General features: G+C 48.4%; 1 protein-coding gene and 1 long non-coding RNA gene across 3 annotated transcripts in view; one reads left to right on the top strand and one right to left on the bottom strand.

Annotated features, from left to right (window-relative positions):
- Window positions 1-19,945, bottom strand: part of LOC310671182 — a 361,314-nt gene that overhangs the window by 288,144 nt on the left and 53,225 nt on the right. The window lies entirely within an intron of this gene.
- LOC310670924 (putative peptidyl-tRNA hydrolase 2) lies at window positions 1,762-17,379 on the top strand. 2 transcript variants are annotated; one of them, XM_083426788.1, is made up of 6 exons: window positions 1,762-2,024; window positions 2,168-2,242; window positions 4,880-4,960; window positions 6,380-6,477; window positions 8,271-8,385; window positions 10,989-17,379. In XM_083426788.1, exons 1-6 carry the CDS (start codon window positions 1,929-1,931, stop codon window positions 11,076-11,078), a joined length of 555 nt encoding a protein of 184 aa, XP_083282914.1. In that variant the 5' UTR covers window positions 1,762-1,928; the 3' UTR covers window positions 11,079-17,379. The 2 variants fall into 2 exon arrangements, with proteins under 2 accessions (XP_083282914.1, XP_083282913.1); XM_083426787.1 differs by having other exon boundaries at window positions 1,856-2,024; window positions 10,962-17,379.

Consider the following 19,945-nt stretch of genomic DNA (forward strand, 5'->3'; position numbering starts at 1 on the left):
CTATCCTTCAATGGCATGGCCTTCCTCCTTCTCCACCCCCAATCACCCCTTGACTGCTAGTGGAAATTCTAGACCAGGCTTTCTCAACCTTGGGTCTCCAGGCATTGGACTAGAACTCCCTTGATCCCTAGCTAGCAGGACCAAAGGTGGCCAGGGACTGCAGAGCTTTCCAAACTTTTCACGTTGGTGGCACGCTTTTTAGACACGCATCATTTTGTGACACAGGAATTCAGCTTTACTAGCAAACGAGGTGAAACAAACCGCTTTCCAACCCCGGGAGGAGCACAGGGAGCGTTAATGCAACACACCTACACTGCAGCCGACACACTAATGTGTCTGGACGCAGTTTGGAACGCTCTGCACTACTGCCTCATAATGCTGAGCAGAGCCCTGGACAGTTGTCACATGGGGGACGTGGGTGGTACTGTGGTCTAAACCACTGAGCCTCTTGGATTTGCTGATCAGAAGATCGGCAGTTCAAATCTGCATGAGGTGATGAGCTCCCGTTGCTCCATCCCAGCTCCTGCCAACCTTGCAGTTCGAAAGCACACCAGTGCTAGTAGATAGTTACCGCTGTGGCGAGAAGGTAAACGGCGTTTCTGTGTGCTCTGGTTTCTGTCACGGTGTCCTGTTGCGCCAGAAGCGGTTTAGTCATGCTGGCCACACAACCCAGAAAGCTGTCTGTGGACAAACACCGGCTTCCTTGGCCTGAAAGCGAGATGAGCGCCGCACCTCAGTCGCCTTTGACTGGACTTAACCGTCCAGGCGTCTTTTATACACATGGGTGTAAAAGAAGCATGTAATGTAAAGAGTGGGGTTTAAACAGTAATGCAAAAAGCACAGTCTGTCATAATTTAATTCAGGGTTTTCAGGCAATCCTATATTTGCCCACCCAGAAGTAAGTCTTCTCTCTTTGGAGATCACTCATAGCCAAGTAAGATTGTCCTCCATAAACACGGTCTTAACAGTGAGTCTGTAAGTGACTGTGGAGGCCAATTCTGGATCCACACGTCCTTCCATAGTGGGGACATTGGTTTCCGGGCAAGAGTTCATCACGGTGTGGATTTGCCAAGCATGCCTTCCTCTTAGCACGTTTCTCCCTTGCGTCCTGAGTTTGACCGTCTTCAAAGCCCATGACACCTTTGGTAAAGGCTGTTCTCCAACTGGAGTGCTCGCAGGCCAGTGTTTCCCAGTTGTCAGTGTCCAGAAGTAAGTCCCACTGTGTTGAATCCGGCCCCTAAATGTGTATAGGATTGTGGCCTGAATGTGTGCAAGGCCAAGGTGACCCTCTGCCCCACAAAATCGCTCTCTTCTTCACCCTGCACTGCCAACATTCATAGGCGAGGTTTTGGGCCTCTCCCCACCCCTCCCGCCCCAATTGGCGTTTTGTTTGTTTTTTGCGTGGCCTTGTTCATTCAAACACCCATTCCGCGCATTGAAATCATCCTTGGTGGTGGGGCGCAGATTTTTATTCTTATTTACGGTATGTGTGGTTATAAATAAAATAATATAAATACTTTATGAACAATTATTTATAAAATAATTATAAATAAAATAAGATAGTACATAATATATATAAAGATATATTAAAAAATATGCAAGGCCATCTTTTGCGGCTGCTCCTGCAAGGGAAAGCCCGCCTCCTCCCGCGCCTGCCCACCTCGCAGGGAGGCTGGAACGCGGCCGCGTCACGTGCGGAAGGAGCGACCAAAGGCGCGCGCAAGTTCACGAACCTGGACGGGCCGCGGCGGTCACGAGGGGGGAAAGCGCCGCTCGGCGGGCGCCGGCCACTGGCCGCAGCTTCGGGGAGCCGGCGCGGCGATTGGCCGAGAGGCAGAGGCGGCGGCGGCGGACGGCTCCCATTGGCCGGGAGGCGGCAGGGGAGGCCAATCGGAGGGCAGAGCGCCGGCAGCAGCAGCTGTAAAAGAATGGAGTCGCAAGCGCTGGACTCGGACTCGGGCGTGGACGAGTCTCTCGTCGCGCCGCTGCTAGAGCTCGGCATCCCCGAGGTGGCGGCGCGGCGGGTGGGTCGGCCGGTGGATCTCTTTCTCTTGGGGGAGGGGGATGGGGGCCGCTTGCGCGTTGTGGCGCTAGCGGCGCCGGGTGTGGGCCGGGATCCACCCCCTGCAGCCGATCCTCACGGCCGTCTCCCTTTCCCTTCCCGCAGGCTCTAGCGCTCACCGGGGGCCGCTCGGCCGAGGCGGCGGCGCAGCTCTACTTCAGCAGCGGCCTCGATTCCCAGGTAATCCCGTCCCGATCTCCCCCGCCCGATCCCGTTTTCCTGCCTTCTGATCCCGCCGGGGATCATTTTCCGGCCTAACCCAGCGCACTCCTCTCTCTTTGTTTCATCGACCCTGCCCTACGCTTTTTTCAATCCTTGACCCGCAAACCTTTCTTTTTGCTGGCGCGGTTTCTGAGCATGTGAAGAGCGCCTCTTAAGCCCCGGCACGCTCTGGAATTGGGTACCGGGGACTCCCGCGTCGGAGGGTGTGTCGCCCCGAGGTGATCCTCACGAGGCGACTGAGCAGCTCTCTGAGATTTTTTTGACCCCGTGCTGCGACGGTACACACGTGCCCAGCAACCGCGCGCACGCATTCTTACTCCCCATCCCTTGAAAGACGGGTTTTTGCTTTTCCCCCGCACCCACTCGCCTGTCTGCGCGCGCGTGGTTTTCCTGGAAAGCGCGGGTGAGGATTAACCTCCCCAAGCCTAATTTTAGTGGAAATAATAGGAACCTGTGGGTGTCAGGGAAGGCCTCTTGCGTGTATATGTATGTCTGTGGGTTCCACATTGGTGACCTGTGACAATAGAAACTAGTCGCTGCTGCCTGTTTCACAGCCATTATTCTTTAGCCTGTCTCTGTGAGTAACTGTGTCTGAAACACCTACGTATAAGCATGTTCAATACTTATAACTGAAGCTCTTCCCCTCTTTCTCCATTTTGCTCTGTTAACCTACTTAATGAAAGATCCCATCCACCGCACCTATCTGGATTTAGGATGCAACTTGGATAGAGTGCCGATTAACTGGTTCATACTGAATGGTTATGGATGAGAGTATTTAGCGCCTAGATTTTTGTGATATGCACTGAAGGCCGTAATGCTGGATTTGCATTAAACCAATAGAAGGGGGAGAGTGTTTACAGAAAGCCTACATCCCTCCTGCAAAATGAGAAGCCCTGCTTTTTACATAAAGCAAGTCCACTTGTGATTTACAATATGCATAATCTACGTGTTGGTAACCTCAAGATTTGATTAGTGCAAAGCCCTTGGGTCTGGAAGCTTTGGTTAGTGCAGAATGCTATGGCTAGACAGGAAAGAGACTACCAGCAAAACATGACATTGTTGCTAAGACATCCCATTTGCTACTGGAACCAAGTTCAAGGTTTTTGTACCAGATCCGTGCAAAGGACTGAGCCCACACAATCTGCCATGGCTTCAACCTCCAGCTGCCTGCCAATACTCTGGGTTTCTACAGTCGGTGTGGACATTGACTGTGTGTTCTTCTCTCTAAGTAATGCCTTCAGCATCTCCTTTTCCCACACTGTGTGGGAGACAACTTCCATGAAGTTTTTAAGCAGAGGTTGGATGTGTGGATCTGCCATGTGTGATCTAGCTGAGATTCCTTCATTGCAGGGGGTTGGACTAGATGACCCTGGGTTTCCCTTCTAACTCTACATTTCTATCCTTCTATGCACAACGCCCTGAATAACTTAGGCCCAGGGCTGCTTGAGGATTGCCTTCCTCCGTACAGCCCAAATCAATAACTCATACAATCCTGGGGGAACGCTGTTAGCTGTTCCCTGTGGGCCAGAAGCACGACTGGCTTTAAGAAACTAAGCCAATTTGTTGCCCCAACTGAGACAATGATCTTCTCTTGGCAAGGGGAAGCAGAAAGCTTATAGATGCCCTGCTCTGAAAGCAATGTTAGATCAGGAAAATACCTTTCTTCTTTCCCCAGCCTTGTGCTGATTAAAACTCCTTGGGGAAGAATCTGTCTTTTTAATAAAAAAAATACTGGAAAAAGGAAAAACCTCTCCTTTATCTTAGTGGCAGGAAACTATTATTATTAGTAATAGTAGTAAAAAAAAAAATCAAATTAAAAAATTAGTAATATATCGCCCTTTATCCGAAGATCACAGGGCAGTTCACAGCATAAAACATAACCTTGGTCCTTGGTCTTTCGGAGTCCTAGTCTATGCATTCAGAATAATCATATACAGTGGTACCTCGCAAGACGAATGCCTCGGAAGACGAAAAACTCACAAGACGAAAGAGTTTTTCGTTTTCTGAGTTGCTTCGCAAGACGGATTTCCCTATGGGCTTGCTTCTTTTTTTTCTTTTTTTTAAAACCGCCAATGCATTCCTATGGGAAACCGTCAATACACAGTGGTGCTTCGCAAGACGAAAAAACTCGCAGAATGAATTAATGTCGTCTTGCGACACACCACTGTAGTTCATTCAGCTCTGCTGCAGGAGGAAGGTTGCAGCGGGCCTGCCAAAGGGCTGTCATGTGTAAATAACATAGCTGAGATTTGTGGTCCTGCAACTGTCTCACCCTGCTATTCTGGTGAAGTGATTGCAGTACACTAGACCCTCATAAAGGCTTCCTTAGCACCTCTTTCCATGGTGTAGTAGAACGGACCTAATTCCACAGGTACTAAACAGCTGTATTTGAGTGTGGGCTGGACCTGGGTGTCAGGCCAGGCTTGTGGGAAGGGCTGTAGGAAACTCTGGAGGACCATTGCTGGCCAAGTGTAGACAATACGGAGATGGCTGGACTCAGTATAACACAACTATCTGTGATCCTGAGCTGTAAACAGGAGAGGCAGGTGACTACGCTGTGACGCAAGGGACTTGACCATCACCATCTCTTTCCAGGAAGAAGACGATGCACAAGGCAGCGGTTACTATAAGATGGTCTTTGTGGTGAACATGGAGCTCTCCATGGGGACTGGAAAGGTAAAGCTACTCATGAGTTGCGTTCCGGCCCTTTTAAGTGGCCTTTGCCTTTGCTTGCTGATTTGCTTACATGTGGGCAGGATGCCTGCGGTGCAGAGGGCTGGACTAGATGTCCTCAGGTTCTCCATCCTTGGCTTACACCATCGAGGGCATTTATCCAAGGCTGAAAAGTGAAAGCGAGCAAGAGCCCTTGGGTAATGAGGGGCTCCTGGTTTTGCAATACATTTGTGGATGGAGGCCCAGTAACAATACTGGTGCAGCTGCTACTGAAATAAGTCAACCTGCTATTGCTGAGCCCTGTCTAGAAGATGATTTGGGTTATGATGCCTAACGTTGCCAGACTGCGCCTTGCAGGCGATGGCAAGGTATCTCTGCAGCAGGCTGTCTTCTTCTGTCTTTGTAGCGATGCTTTGGCGCAAGCCGTGCGAGGAAAGTGGGTTTCTTGTTTCTCTCCCACCCCCAATTTTGAATTCATTTTTATTTGATTTTACAAATATAAAGTTATAATCTATGTGCAGAGGTTACTTCAAATCTCACAACTCCCCCCCACCCCCTCCACGGGGTCCCATTTTGAACATTTACAACTGCATATTATTCCATGCCCTAACTTTTATATAAATCCGTATTGTCCATGCTGTTTGTTAGACTACAAGTGAAATCAAAATCCTGCCAATAATAATAATATTTATATATATATATATATATCCCGCCCATCTGGCTGGGTTTCCCCAGCCACTCTGGGCGGCTTCCAACAAAATATTAAAATACAATAGTCCTTCAGATACTAAAAGCTTCCCTAAACAGGGCTGCCTTCAGATATCTTCTAAAAGTCTGGTAGTTGGTTTTTTCCTTTGACATCGGCTGGGAGGGCGTTCCACAGGGCGGGCGCCACCACCAAGAAGGCCCTCTGCCTGGTTCCCTGTAACTTCACTTCTCACAGTGAGGGAATCACCAGAAGGCCCTCGGCACTGGACCTCAGTGTTTGGGCAAAACGATGGGGGGTGGAGACGCTCCTTCAGGTATGTTTCCATCTCTTGTTGTTGTCGTTGTTAGTCATGTCCGACTCTTTGTGTCCCCCTGGACCAGAGCATGCCAGGGACTCCTGTCTTCCACTGCCTCCTGCAGTTTGGTCATTTACAACTGCGTATTATTCCATACTGCTGACTTCTATATCAGTCCATATTGTCCATGGTATTTGTTAAACTACAAGTGAAATCAAAATCCTGCCAATGTTTCCATCTGCTTACAGTGATCTCCTAAATAACTTATAATTTTCTTCCATTCTTTCATGAAGTTTTGGTCCTCTTGATTTCTGAGTTTCCCAGTTGGTTTTGCCATTTTGGCTTGGTTTGCCGTTCATCTCTGGTCGCGACCTTTGTCTTCTTTCCCTTTCTTGATTCTTGGTGCTTATTGTTGCAGATCGCTGCTCAAGTGGGGCATGCTGCAGTTGGCCTGTTCCAGTTGTTGCAGGAGAAGTCGTCTCACCGGGACATCATCAACCAATGGGATGAACAAGGGTAAGGAAGCAAAAGGGGAACCAGGCCTGCGGAGGGCACCATCCTCCTAAGACAGGGGTCAGCAAACCTTTTCAGCAGGGGGTCGGTCCACTGTCCCTCAGACCTTGTGGGGGGGTCGGACTATATTTTGAAAAGAAATATATGAATGAATTCCTATGCCCCACAAATAACCCAGAGATGCATTTTAAATACAGTGGTGCCTCACAAGATGAAAAGAATCTGTTCCGCGAGTCTTTTCTTCTTGCGGTTTTTTCGTCTTGCGAAGCAAGCCCATTAGCGGATTAGCGCTATTAGCGCTATTGGCAGTTTAAGGGCTATTAACGGCTATTAAAGGCTTAAGGGATTAGCGGTTTAGCTGCTAAAAGGCTATTAGCAGCTTAGCGCTTTAGAAAAAGGGGTTGGGGAGTGGAAAAAAAACTCAAAAATCTTCGTCATTTTTGTCTTGCAAAGCAAGCCAATAGGGAAATTCGTCTTGCGAAGCGCCTCTGAAAACGGAAAACCCTTTTGTCTTGCGGGTTTTCCGTCTTGCGAGGCATTCGTCTTGCGGGGCACCACTGTAAAAGGACACATTCTACTCATGTAAAAACACGCTGATTCCCGGACCGTCCGCGGGCTGTACTTAGAAGGCGATTGGGCCGGATCTGGCCCCTGGCCTTAGTTTGCCTACCCATGTCCTAAGACCTTGCAGAAGGGGCACCGTGTGTCTGTGCTGAAGCTTATTCAGCTTCTGGCTGAGCCAGAGCAAACTCCTCCCAAGTCTCTCCCAGATGAACTGAGAAGGTGCATCAAAGACGCTGGCTTGGGTTCAAAGTCAATTCCCAACTTAGCATGTTGGCATTGGCGAGATGGAGGTGTGCTCCTCTTGAGGAGCTTAAAGGCGGTTGCTTATAGTCTGTTGATCCAGGCCTGAAGCCTTGGTCGTAGTACTTTCTGGTTTCCTCTTGAGTCCGGCAGATGACATGGCCCAGGGGCTTTTTGATATTTTAACCGGCTTGCTGAGCACCTTATGAATCCAGCACGCCTAGCTTGCTCCCTGCAGAGCATATTTCAGTGTCATGTGCGCTGATTTTTTATGGGGGGGGGGTGAGGTGGTCACACAGGCAGGGCTGGGGGCATGGCTGTGGATCCCTCCACAACAGTTGGGGAAAGGCTTTTAAGTCCTTTAAACAAAACACACCTGATCTTTGTACCAGTCCTGCACGGACGTCTGAGAGCTTTCCAGGTACACAAGTTAGCATGTGCCTAATCCCCAGGACGCGGGTGGCGCTGTGGGTTAAAGCCTCAGCGCCTAGGGCTTGCCGATCGAAAGGTCGGCGGTTCAAATCCCCGCGGCGGGGTGCGCTCCCGTTGTTCGGTCCCAGCGCCTGCCAACCTAGCAGTTTGAAAGCACTCCCGGGTGCAAGTAGATAAATAGGGACCGCTTACTAGCGGGAAGGTAAACGGCGTTCCGTGTGCTGTGCTGGTTCGCCAGAGCAGTGATGTCACACGCTGGCCACGTGACCCGGAAGTGTCTTCGGACAGCGCTGGCCCTCAGCCTCTTGAGTGAGATGGGCGCACAACCCTAGAGTCTGTCAAGACTGGCCCGTACAGGCAGGGGTACCTTTACCTTTAATCCCAGGACACAATGCTGCTGCTGTTTGTAGTCTCTGAAATAGGCTTGTAGGTCCTAATTCCTGGGTTGCTGGTCTTTGTAGCTGCCTTAGGCCAGACTCTTGGGCTGGAGGTGCAAGATTCTGCGCCGGGGTGAAGTGGGAGCTGGTATTACACTCAAGATTCCTTTGCCTTTCTCTCAGCGCAAAGAAAGTCGTACTGCAGGGTTCCAACACGGACCAGCTGCTGGAGCTGCACGCCTTGGCCCTCAGCCTGGAACTGCCAACGTACCTAGTGCAAGATGCAGGGAGGACCCAGGTAATTGGCCAATGACTCTGAAAGTCGTTTGCGCTTCCTAGGTATGTTGCCTTGAACAAAGCGAATGTACCTGGTTCTTGTGTTTTGCAGGGATGCTAGCTGGTAGGTGTGTAAGAAAAGAGGACTTTAATTTCTGCACATGGGGGGTTTGACTTCTTTGTTGGGCAGATTGGGTATGTTTGCAAATACCTAATTCTGGTTTCAGAACTTGAAGGGGAGCAAAAGGATGTTTTTATTTTCTGGTTAGGGCTCTCTTTTTATAGGGCAGGATCATTAAGGGCAGTAGGTTTTGAAATTATGAAAGTTTCTACTGAATACTGGAGAACCTTGGTTACGGGAAGACTTAGAAATAAAATAAACAAAGCTTCTGCCTTTTAAGCACTGGAATACTGTTTCTAAGCCTGTAGTTGAAACTGGTGTCTATTAAGGTTTCCCCCCTACAGTATTGAGCAGAGTTGCAAACTTACGCAACTTTTATTTCTGAAAGGTTCCTTCCAGGTGATAACAAAAGCTGTGTTCTGTGGCTAGCTGTACAGTTGCTACTTTGAAAGATCCTTTGTTGCCATGGGGCAAGCTACAAACCTGAAAAAGTCAGCCTGACATTCAAAATTCACATCCACTTAAAAAAACACACACACGTTGCCAATAGATAGATGAGGCTATCTTGCTGACCTCAACTGTTTCCTCTTTTGAATCCCCACCCCTACCCCTCCCCAAAAAAACACCTATGTTCAACAGCACATACAGTAAGAATGTCATTTATTTACAAAGATCTGGCTTAAACTACTGTAGTAGCCCAGCAAAATAATCTCCCGATACCTTGAGTGTGGGAATGTTGAGGATAGCAGGAGAGGATATATTGATTAAATAATATCTTTCCTCACTCATGCTAATGAGCTAGTAGCAGAGCACATTCCCTTGTACGTTACAGGAAGCTTGTTGATAGATTTGTTAGAACCATTTGAGTTAAGCAATCCAGTCTGGCTTGTCCAGATCGGATTGTTCCTGGTAAATCCCCTTTAGTTACCTCTTAAAAACAATAATGACACAACAGTCTTCTTTTAAAAGTAATGGTAAGGTTTACTTACATTCAGTTCACAGTACGGTCCTGAAAGCAGGCTTTAGCTTGTAGTAAATCAGTATAAACTAAAGAAGCTATAGCTTAGGGCCCCACTTTCTTGGGGCCCCCAAAAAAATTTAAAGGGGAAAAAACCTGGATGTACATTTCCAAAATATAAGATAAAAACAAATAAAATAAAACCTACATACAGCAAATGGCCTTAGAGACGTATTAGGTCCATAAATTACCATATAGCATATATTCAACACAAAAAACCCCTGACAATTTGTTGTTGACAAATTGCTGGACATTTAAAGGGCCCCATTACCTTCAGTAGCTTAGAGCCTCGTCAAACCTAAATCTAGCTCTGGTTACAGTTACAGAGAAATGTGTGGGCTCGTTCTCTGTGAGGGATGAGTCCATGTGCTGCTGGCTGAGAACCAGCAGAGAGCAAAAGGCATAATGGAGAGAAGGGATCAAGAGAGTAAGAGGAAGATGAGAATGAAGAAACCCCGACAAAAGAACAGTGCCAAGAGAAATTGACGAACTGGCCAAATTGACATACAAATTGTGAGACAAGGACAACTGTGACTTCAAGGAGGAATGGGAACTTTATACAAATTATTTAAAAACACAACAAAATGAAGTGGACTCCTTGGCAGGTTTTGAATAAACGTACACAAATTTATTGTTGATAACATGATGGACAGATAAGTAAGGATATATACAATTTTATAATATGCAGAGAAAATATGTGCAGGGAAATCCTTGGTGGCGGGGGGGGGAATTATGTAGGTGATTATATGGTTTGATAATTTGTTATGTGGAAATTGAGCAATAATTGAGAGAGTAAGAGAAAGATTGGACGCAGGTGGTGCTGTGGGTTAAACCACAGAGCCTAGGACTTGCCGATCAGAAGGTTGGCGGTTTGAATCCCCGCGACGGGGTGCGCTCCCGTTGTGCAGTCCCTGCTCCTGCCAACCTAGCAGTTCGAAAGCACGTCAAAGTGCAAGTAGATAAATAGGTACCGCTCCGGTGGGAAGGTAAACAGCGTTTCCTTGCGCTGCTCTGGTTCGCCAGAAGCGGCTTAGTCATGCTGGCCACATGACCCGGAAGCTGTATGCCGGCTCCCTCAGCCAATAAAGCGAGGTGAGTGCCGAACCCCAGAGTCGGCCACGACTGGACCTAATGGTCAGGGGTCCCTTTACCTTTAAGAGAAAGATGGCTGCATGACTAGCCGCTTTATAGGGTCTGCCAAGGTCACGCCCATCTACCTGGTCTCACGCAGGGGAAGGATGCTCCAGACCAGGTGTGACAGGAAGTCCTCCTGGCTGGAGCAACGTCCCCTGTGTGTCCACTCTGGGCAAACAGGAAATGCTGTACTTGACTGCTCCAGTGATGTTGCATCCCACATTGAGAGCTATCGAAAGTATACAGCAGGGGGTGAGAGCACGGTAGATCGAGGTGCGGCCCCAGCGCTCTGGCCGCTCTCTCCTCAGGGCTTTGCTTGCCCCAGCTGTGGGGTGTCCTCTCTGTGTTCCAGGTTCCGATGGGCTCCCACACAGTCCTCGCCATCATGGGGGAGGAAGAGATGGTGAACCAGGTGACCGGGCAGCTGAAACTGCTGAACTGAGAAGTGCTTCAGAGCGTGGCTCTGTCCGCCCCACGTGGAGTCCGCGGGGCCGCTGCCCCTGTGTGTACGCACACGCTTTTCTCGTGGGAAGAGGAAGCTCCTGCCAACAGCAGCTCTCAAAGGCCCGTCAGCATGCCGAACGGAGGAGTGGCTCTCCTTTACGATAAGAGGAGCGCTCCTTTTCTCCCCCCCCCTTTTCTTTCCAGTACGGCAGAGGCTTTAAAGCTCTCTCTCCCCCAGTTGGATTGTTAGGGTTCTCTCCCCAGTGGCTCTGTCATGGATATAGGTCTTTATTTCCCATACCGCCCTCAAACCAGGTGAGATGATGTACAGGTGTGGCCCGAGCTTCCGTGCGGAGGGAAACCATGAAAGGAATGCTGGGGTCACCTGGCAACGGGAAGGCTGACCTTGTACCTAACGCATCGCCGCCTCAGTCTCGTTCGGAGCATTATTATTATTATTATTACTGAAGGAATGAAGATGCCGCAACCCCTCTGGACCGCTTATTCTGTCGCTGAACTGCTCTTAGGAAGCTGTCGTTATCTCTGTTTTAGCCAAAAGTAGTTGAAATCCCTTGTCTTTGTATTCCTGCTTGTGGACTGTTTTCCCCATCTTTGCGGCATCCTTCCTGTTACCCTTTTCAGATGACTTCAAGGCGGGGGGTGGGGTGGGGGGTGGAAAAGGATTTTGAAAATAGAGTTCGCAACGTACTATCACGTCTCCAGCCAACGGATGGGGGATGGAATAAGGAATGGCTGTGCTGGGCACATCCAGAAATAGGCCATAGCTGACACAGGAGGTTAAATCAGACATGGAGAACTTTTTTTTCCTGCTGGGGGGGGGCTGTATTCCTGGGTGGGTGGGGGTAATCATTAGGGCTGCATGCTAGCAGTGGGTAGGATCCGAGTCCGAAGTGGGTGGGATGCCGTCCTTTTCTCCCCTGCCTTTTCATCTCTCCCCCCGCCCATTTTGCTCCTTTCCCAGCCACCCACCTACATGAAAGTAGGCTGCCCACCCTTGGTTTCAAGCAGCAGAGAGAGGCAGCCAAAGCAGGAGTAGTCAACATGGTGCCCTCCAGACGTTGTCGGAATCCCAACACTCATTGGCCTCAGCCAGCATGACCAATAATCTGGGGTGTGTTGGGAGTTGGCCGTTCAGCAAAAACCTGGGAGGCCCAATGTTTGCTACCTAGCCTAGAGCTAAGGACCAATGTAGAAGAGAATGCAGCTTTGCTGGTGTTCGGCGGTGTGCGTTCCTTTCCTTCCCCTCCTGTCCGATTAAAAACCCAATGTGAGTGTTCCTGTTTCGGTAGAACAACAGTATTCAACGAATAAATGAAAAACGCGCCTCTTGAGAAGGGATTCATGAAAAGGGAAGCGGGGGGGATGGGACTTGAGAGCTCTGCTGCACAGGTACTTGTCGAGTGGCAGGGCATTTTCCCAAGTGGCAAAACAGATGTCTGCTCGTCTTGGTGTCGTTCCCAGAACATCTCCCCAAAGCATGTTTTAGTATTTGTTCCAGATTCTCACACATTCAGAACAAGAGTCCCACACACCAGGTCTGTGACGGAGGCTTGGTGTGAACGTGGGTCTCTTGTTGTAGCGGTTTTTCTACCTGCTAGACATTTATATTTCCAGGACTCTCCCCTATACCAAACTGCAACCTGCAATCCATTTTTGGACTTTGCATCCTTTCCCACCGGTGTCTCCTGCTGTGGAAGGAATGGATGGCGGCCATTTTGAATTTTTATGATAGCAGAAACTTGGGGGTACAGTCTATAGAGGAGCCTGGGATTGCATGGCTTGGCTTAGCTTTTATATAGGGTTGTATTCACTCAAGTCTTGGGTCATAAAATTGGGGTCAGTGGCTCTGGGCGTAGCCAAGATTTTTTTGGGGGGGGGCAGGTCTTTTGTTGGGGGGGCAGGACCTCAGTTAGCTATGTGTTTTTATTGATTTTTTGGGGGGAGTTGCCCCCTTGGCTACACCCATGTCAGTGGCCCTGCCAGTTGAAGGCCAAAACTGTTAGCTTGTCTAGATGAAAGAAGGTAAACCTGGTGTGTGGTTTGCTCGACCAAAGTTACCAGCTGTTTTCCGACAGGGCTCTCTGCCTGTTGAAACAGATATTCCCTAGGTGTCGTTTACCCCAGCATGCAGATGACGTGATGAGAAAAGCTGTCTGCTTTAATTTTTTAAGCGTGCATTTGTTTTTAAAAAAATACATAGGCAACTCTAGATGCCACCTGTAACACCTGGTATTGCTGCTTGTCCAGTTCAGTTTTCAGTACACATTGACAGCTGTGGAAATGGCTGCTAATTCTATGTCAAAAGTTGGAACAGAAGATGTAATATCACCCCCACCCCCTAATTTTGTTTTCAGGTGGAACTCTAGGTCTTTTTCTAGCTGTAGCTTCAATTAATATAAAAAAACTCTCTGCTGGTTGGTTGCATAGCTCTATGTCCATGGGAATTACGATGGTTCTGTTATAGTAAATTTGGAAAAGAAAAAGCTTATGAGTGTTGCAAATAGGCCATTCACCCAGAGGCCCGGGATATTGCAGTCCAGATAAGATTTGATGTCAAACTCCCCTCCTTTAAAACGTGGCACAGTATTGTGGTGTGGCCCAATATTTGACTTCAAAAGAGGAAACTTTCCCCAAGTGAGGAGACTTATAAAAAAGGAAGTTGAAAGCTGAAGCCCAGAGGATTGAGTCACTCCAAAATGCTTAGAAGTTGTTTAAAAATGCAATTTTCGGAAGCTCAGCAGGAATGTTTGTGGCAGACCAGGAACGATGTCATGAGGACCAATAGGATGCCAGCATGATTAAAGAGCAGAGTCAAGGAAGTTATTAAGGAGGCCCTTTTCAAAATACGGAAGCCTTATCTAAATGAAAAGGACAAGAAGGAAGCAAAAGCTTTGGTGCATATACACAGTAAGGGATGCGTAAAGGAATTTGAGGTGCACATTGCTAAAAGCATTAAGACTAACAACAAAGAAGTTATTTAAATACATTAGTAGCAGGAGACCATCTAGGAATGTGGTTGGACCTTTATGACAAGGAGGTCAAAGGAGGATGAGGAGATGGAGAAGCTGAATGAATTATTTGCATCTGTTTTCACAGTGGAAGTTATAGGGAAGATTGCAGCGCCTGAAATACTTTTTTGCAAGATGGAGCCTGAGAAACTGAGGCAGTTAGTGGTGTTTAGAGACGAAAGTCTAGGTCTAACAGACAAAATGAAAACAGACAACTTGCCAGGTCTGGATGGCGTCCACCTGAAAAGCTCTCAAAGAACTCAAATGTGAAACTGCAGTACTTCTCACAAAAATAAGTTACTCAGATCAGCCTCTATAGCCAAGGACTGGAAAGTAACCTATGTAACATCAAAAGGGGTTCCTGGAAATCACTGGCCGGTTAGCTTAACGCCTGTCCTGGGGAAACTGGTCGAAAGTATTGTTAAAGATAAAATAACCAAGCATATAGAAGAACAAGTCTTGCTGGAGCAGAGGCGAGCATGGCTTCTGTAAGGGCAAGTCTTGTCTCACGGACCTATTGAGGTATTTGAGAGTGTTAACAAGCATATAGATAGAGGTGATCCAGCTGACATCGTGGACTTGTGACTTTTCAAAAAGCTTTTGACAAGGTAGCCCACTACAGACTCCTGAGTAAGCTTAGCAGTCCTGGAATAAGGATCAGGGATTGCTTAGGTTGGAGGCACCAGAGTCTGAATAAATGGTCAGTTCTCGGAATAGAGATGTAAAAAGTGGAGGGCCGCCAAGGATTGGTATGGAGACCTGCACTTTTTAACTTGTTATATTCAGGATCTAGAGTTAGAAGTAGGCAACAAGGTGGCAACAAGGTTTGCTGACGATACTAAATGGTTCAGTGTCGTTAAAACGAAAAGAGCTCCGAAAGGATCTCTCCGGTGGGTGGCAAAATGGCAAATGCAATTCAATGTAAACAAGTGTTGGGGCAAGAAAAATCTTAAGTTTCACATATAACCCCATGGAATATGAAGTGGTGGTGACTGACCAGAACCAAGACCTTGAGCTCATGGTCTATAGCTCCATGAAGATGTTGGCAGCAGCAGCAGCAGCTGTGAAAAAGGCAAATGCCCTGCCTTTAATGTCATCATTAAAGGCGCTGAATATAATCTCATCATGCCGTTATACGAACCTATGGTGCGACTGCATTTGGAATACTAGAACGTCCAGTTCTGGTTGCCTCGCCTCAAAAAGGATATTGCAGAGTTTGAGAAGATTCAGAGAAGGACTACCGAAGGGGATGGAGGAAAAGTTGCAGCATTGAGGACTTTTTAGTTTGGAGGAGAGGTGCCCTGATAGAGCAGCGGTTCTCAACCTGTGGGTCCCCAGATGTGGTTGGACTACAACTCCCATCATCCCTGAGCTCTGGCCTTGCTAGCTAGCTAGGGGTGATGGGAGTTGTAGTTCAACAACATCCGGGGACTTGCAGGTGGAGAAAGGCTATGATAGAGGATTATGGCATGGCCTAGAGGAGTTGGGTAGAGAAGCCCCCCCCCCTTGCGACACTAGAACTCTTGGTCCTCCGATGAAGCTGAATGTTGGAAGATTCAGGACAGAATGGCACTTCACACATTGTGTAGTTAAGCTGTGGCACTCGCTCCAATGGCCACCAAGTTGGATGGCTTTAAAAGAGGATCAGGCAAAGTCACGAAGCATAAGCCTAGCCGGTGGTACCAGCCATGGTGGCAAGGCTTGTGTACACTTGGAGGCCTCTGAATCTCAGTTGCTGGATTCCACCGGAGAGGGAAAGGGCTCTTGTGCTGGGATCTCGCTTGAGGGTTTCCCACGGCCATCCTATTGGCCACTGTGAGAACAGGATGCTGGACTAGACGGGCCATACTGACCTGATCCTGCAGGCTCATCTTACGTGCTTAAAAGGAGAGTTCGGCACGAACCAGCAGGCTTAATAGCCTGGCCCCGTTTTAACAGGTCACGAGGAGCGTTTCTGGGTAAGGAGGGTTGAGTGGGGGGTCCTCTTTTTTTTGTCATCCAATAAAAGCATTTTGTTAGCCTGCCTCTCTCACCCTGCCATTTAGGTCAAGTATTTCGCCACACAATGAGACAAATTGCTGGCAGAAGCCCATGTTGCAGGCGGAGGGTGGGGGGGGGGCTGGGGGGGTAGGAGAAGACAAAAAAGCTTGCAACTAGGTTAAGAGCCTCTTGGAATAAAGACAACGTGATGTTTACAGCCGAGTCATAAACCCCCCGATGGTTTGGAGTGACTCGTAAGACAGGGTCCTGCTGGTAGCTGTGCAATTTGCTAAGTTTATGTACCGGCAAAGTAAAGAAACAAATTGCCTGGCGTATTTAGCGCTGGCAAGCCTGGAGGGTTGGAACAGGGGCAGAGAGAGACCCAGCTGCCTCCCATCTCCTCGCTTCTCCGTGGCGGCAAGCACAGAGGGTTTAGAAAAGTGAAAGCAGGCAGGCAAAAAGAGGGGGGGGGAGTCACGTTGGGAGCTGCCTGGTATTCCCATCTGTGCTACGGGTTCCACTTAGGAGCTGGGTTAAAGCAGTGCGCAGCCTTATCCCTGTTCTCAAGGCTCGAAGGCCAACCCCGCTTCTTTCAAGAGAACTCGTTCCCATAGATGTGAGTTTGTCGGGCGGTTGCTTTAACCGCCTGTGGCTGTGTGCTTTTGCACTTGTTGCTACAGGAGGTGTTCATCTTGCTAGTTTTGCCTCGCCCCCCTCCTGTGCCTTTTTTTAAACACCTGTATGGTAAGTAAAAATTGTGGCACTGCTGCCGCCGCCACCACTGGTTCCTCCCATTTCCCATCTTGGCTCCAGATTTCGGGAGCACATTTGGCCCCTTGCTCTCACCTTCGCTACGACTAAGGGAGACTGTGCTACGGTAAGCTACTGTGCTACGGCTTTGTGTGGCAGTGCAGGCACCACCCTGTGGCCACAGCTCTCTGCAATGCAGGTGGGTGGCACTGCAATCCCTTGGTCTGGTTTATACATCAGTGTGAATGCCCATGTAGAACGACCATGTTTTCTCTTGACATTTGCTGGGTTAAAGCCTTTGGCCATGTCCTATCATTACTAGCCACGTGGATGAGGACTAAAAAGACTCCTCTATATTTAACGGCATTTGCTCACATTCCTCTCCCCTCCCCCTTTCTATCTAATACTGTCAAAATTTAGATTGCTTCTTCATGGGGGCAGGGACCTGCCTCCTTTTTTTCTCCTTAAATCAGCGCCGTAAGGGTTCCATGTACAATGATAGTGCTGTATAAATGATTAAAAATGTATGCAAGCTTCCAAGCGTATCGTGTTTTTAATTAAACGTTAAATTTGCATATACCTGACGTCCTACATCGCATTTAAATGACTAGTAATATACTAGTCCGGGTAAATCTTACTTTGCATCATCAGATTGCAGATGTTATTCAGCTCAGTTTTACTCATGGTAGACCCACTGAAATTAATGAGCATGACTAGGTTGGGTCCGTTAATGTCAGTAGGTCTACTCTGACTAAATTTGTTTGAATACCACTCAATATAGGTATTTATAAGTACTGTGTATCAACAAACATGAAAAAAGGAAATTCTGCCTTAGTAGCAATATAAAAGTGCTGAGTTGAGGCATACCGTATTTTTTGCTCTATAAGACTCACTTTTTCCCTCCTAAAAAGTAAGGGGAAATATGTGTGCGTCTTGTGGGGCGAATGCAGGCTGCGCAGCTATCCCAGAAGCCAGAACAGCAAGAGGGGTTGCTGCTTTCACTGCGCAGCGATCCCTCTTGCTGTTCTGGCTTCTGAGATTCAGAATATTTTTTTTCTTGTTTTCCTCTTCCAAAAACTAGGTGCGTCTTGTGGTCTGGTGCGTCTTATAGAGCGAAAAATACGGTAGCTTCCAGCAAGCTCCAACACCAACTTGGGATCCTAAGCATACAGTGGTACCTCAGGTTAAGAACTTAATTCGTTCTTAACCTGAAACAGTTCTTAACCTGAGGTACCACTTTAGCTAATGGGGCCTCCCGCTGCCGCCGCCACATCATTTCTGTTCTCATCCTGAAGCAAAGTTCTTAACCCGAGGTACTGTTTCTGGGTTAGCAGAGTCTGTAACCTGAAGCGCCTGTAACGCGAGGTACCACTGTACAAATCTGCCACGAGGTTCCATGTTTTGAGCACGAAGCTGTTTGTGAGAAGAGAAACCCTTGATGTAAGCAAGGCCAAAAAGGTAACATGAGTCTGGTTCATAGCAGGAATGAGAACCAATAGTCTCTTAACCACAGATGTCCAGGGAGAAGGATTGTTCCTCTGTCATGTGGGAGGTCAAAATTCTACTGAATACATTTATATTTATTTTCCTTTCTGCCACAGCACATCCTTTGCATGCAGAAGGTTCCGGTTCCAGTCTCTGACATCTGAAAAAAGAGCAGGGAACATTGGATGGTGAAGAGCTCAGCCTGAGACCCTCAAGGACCACTACCAGTCAGGGCAGACTGTGACGTGTCTTGGATACTTTAGTTGAGATTCCTGCATTGCAGGGGGTTGGACTAGATGACCCTGGGTCCCCTTCCAGCTCCTTTATCGTTTTGTGAAATAACATTAGAGGGCTGCAGCATTGGGGTCCTACTCGGGACTCCCCAGTGGCATTGGGTTTGCTGCTGCTGGATACAGGATGGTGGTGGAGATGAGTTTAAGTCTGATTTGGCGGAACCTGGTGTCAGGGGCTCATCCTACACTTGAGTAGGACCCTTGCAGAGACACATGCCCAATTGGCATGTTCTCGCCCTCCTGGTCGATCGGGAGCTTCAAAAGCTTTCTTCAGCCCGAACATCACAGCAACCAATGCCAACAGACACCGGCACACTTCGGGACCTGCAGGGTCTTCGCAGCTTGTGTAACAGACCTCAGCATTTTGGCTAATCTACTTTATTTACATAGAAACACACACGGAGCACTGCAACATGGCTCCCTCTCTCTCTAGCATTGGACAGCAAAGAGGGGAAAAACAAAGGACAATAGTCCCACTTCACGGAACACAATAACACAAACATCCTGTCTCCCTCACTTCCCGCTCTGTGGAGTCATAACATACACCATCATATAACTCCCATGACTGCAATCACGGAGCAGGAATTCTAACACCTGGATGGTGGGCCCCAGCCCCCTTCAGACCCACCCAGCAGTCTGGGATGAAGGCAGTTGTAGTCACATTTCGTAGGCCTCCGGTGTTCCCATCCACCCCAGACTTTGGCAATAGCGGACTAGGCAGACAAATTGTAAGACAATTTTCTGGCTTCATATGACCAGGCGGTGAAGACTGCTGTCTATCACCTCCCCACCCCCCAATATGAATTTAAGTTGTTGATGGAAGACCCAACATGCCTGATGACAGGGAGCAAGGGTATTTTTCACAGCGGCCAGCCCAGCGCTCTCAAAATAACCTAATCGTCCAGCGTGTACAATGCCTTTTTGGCCACCAGGTGCCGCTGTCTGCCCCCTGCTTTGCCACAGACATGGGGAGCAGCTGTGCCAGTTTCCTGTTCTCCACATCCTGGTGGAGGAGGGAGGCTGGACTGTTGCATTATGGGGCCTGATATAGAAACAGGGTTGTGGCGGCTGCTTCTCCTTTTTTTCCTCTTTTTAAAGTGGGGGATGGGACTTCCAAAATCTCAGCCTACCGGAAGGCAGCCTCATGTCCCATTGCGCCGATGTTAAGTGTTACTACATCCTGCAAACGCAGACAGGGAATACCGAGATGGGAAGGGAGTTTTGGAAGGCCTAAGAACTAAAAATACAAGACTCTGGATTTGTGGATCTTGAGTTTAGAGGTAACGCAGCCAGGACTTGCCACTGAGTGACAAAGCAGATATTTAGTA

The sequence above is a fragment of the Podarcis tiliguerta genome (assembly GCF_965153285.1).
Source record: "Podarcis tiliguerta genome assembly, chromosome: 2".
Lineage (NCBI taxonomy): Eukaryota > Metazoa > Chordata > Lepidosauria > Squamata > Lacertidae > Podarcis > Podarcis tiliguerta.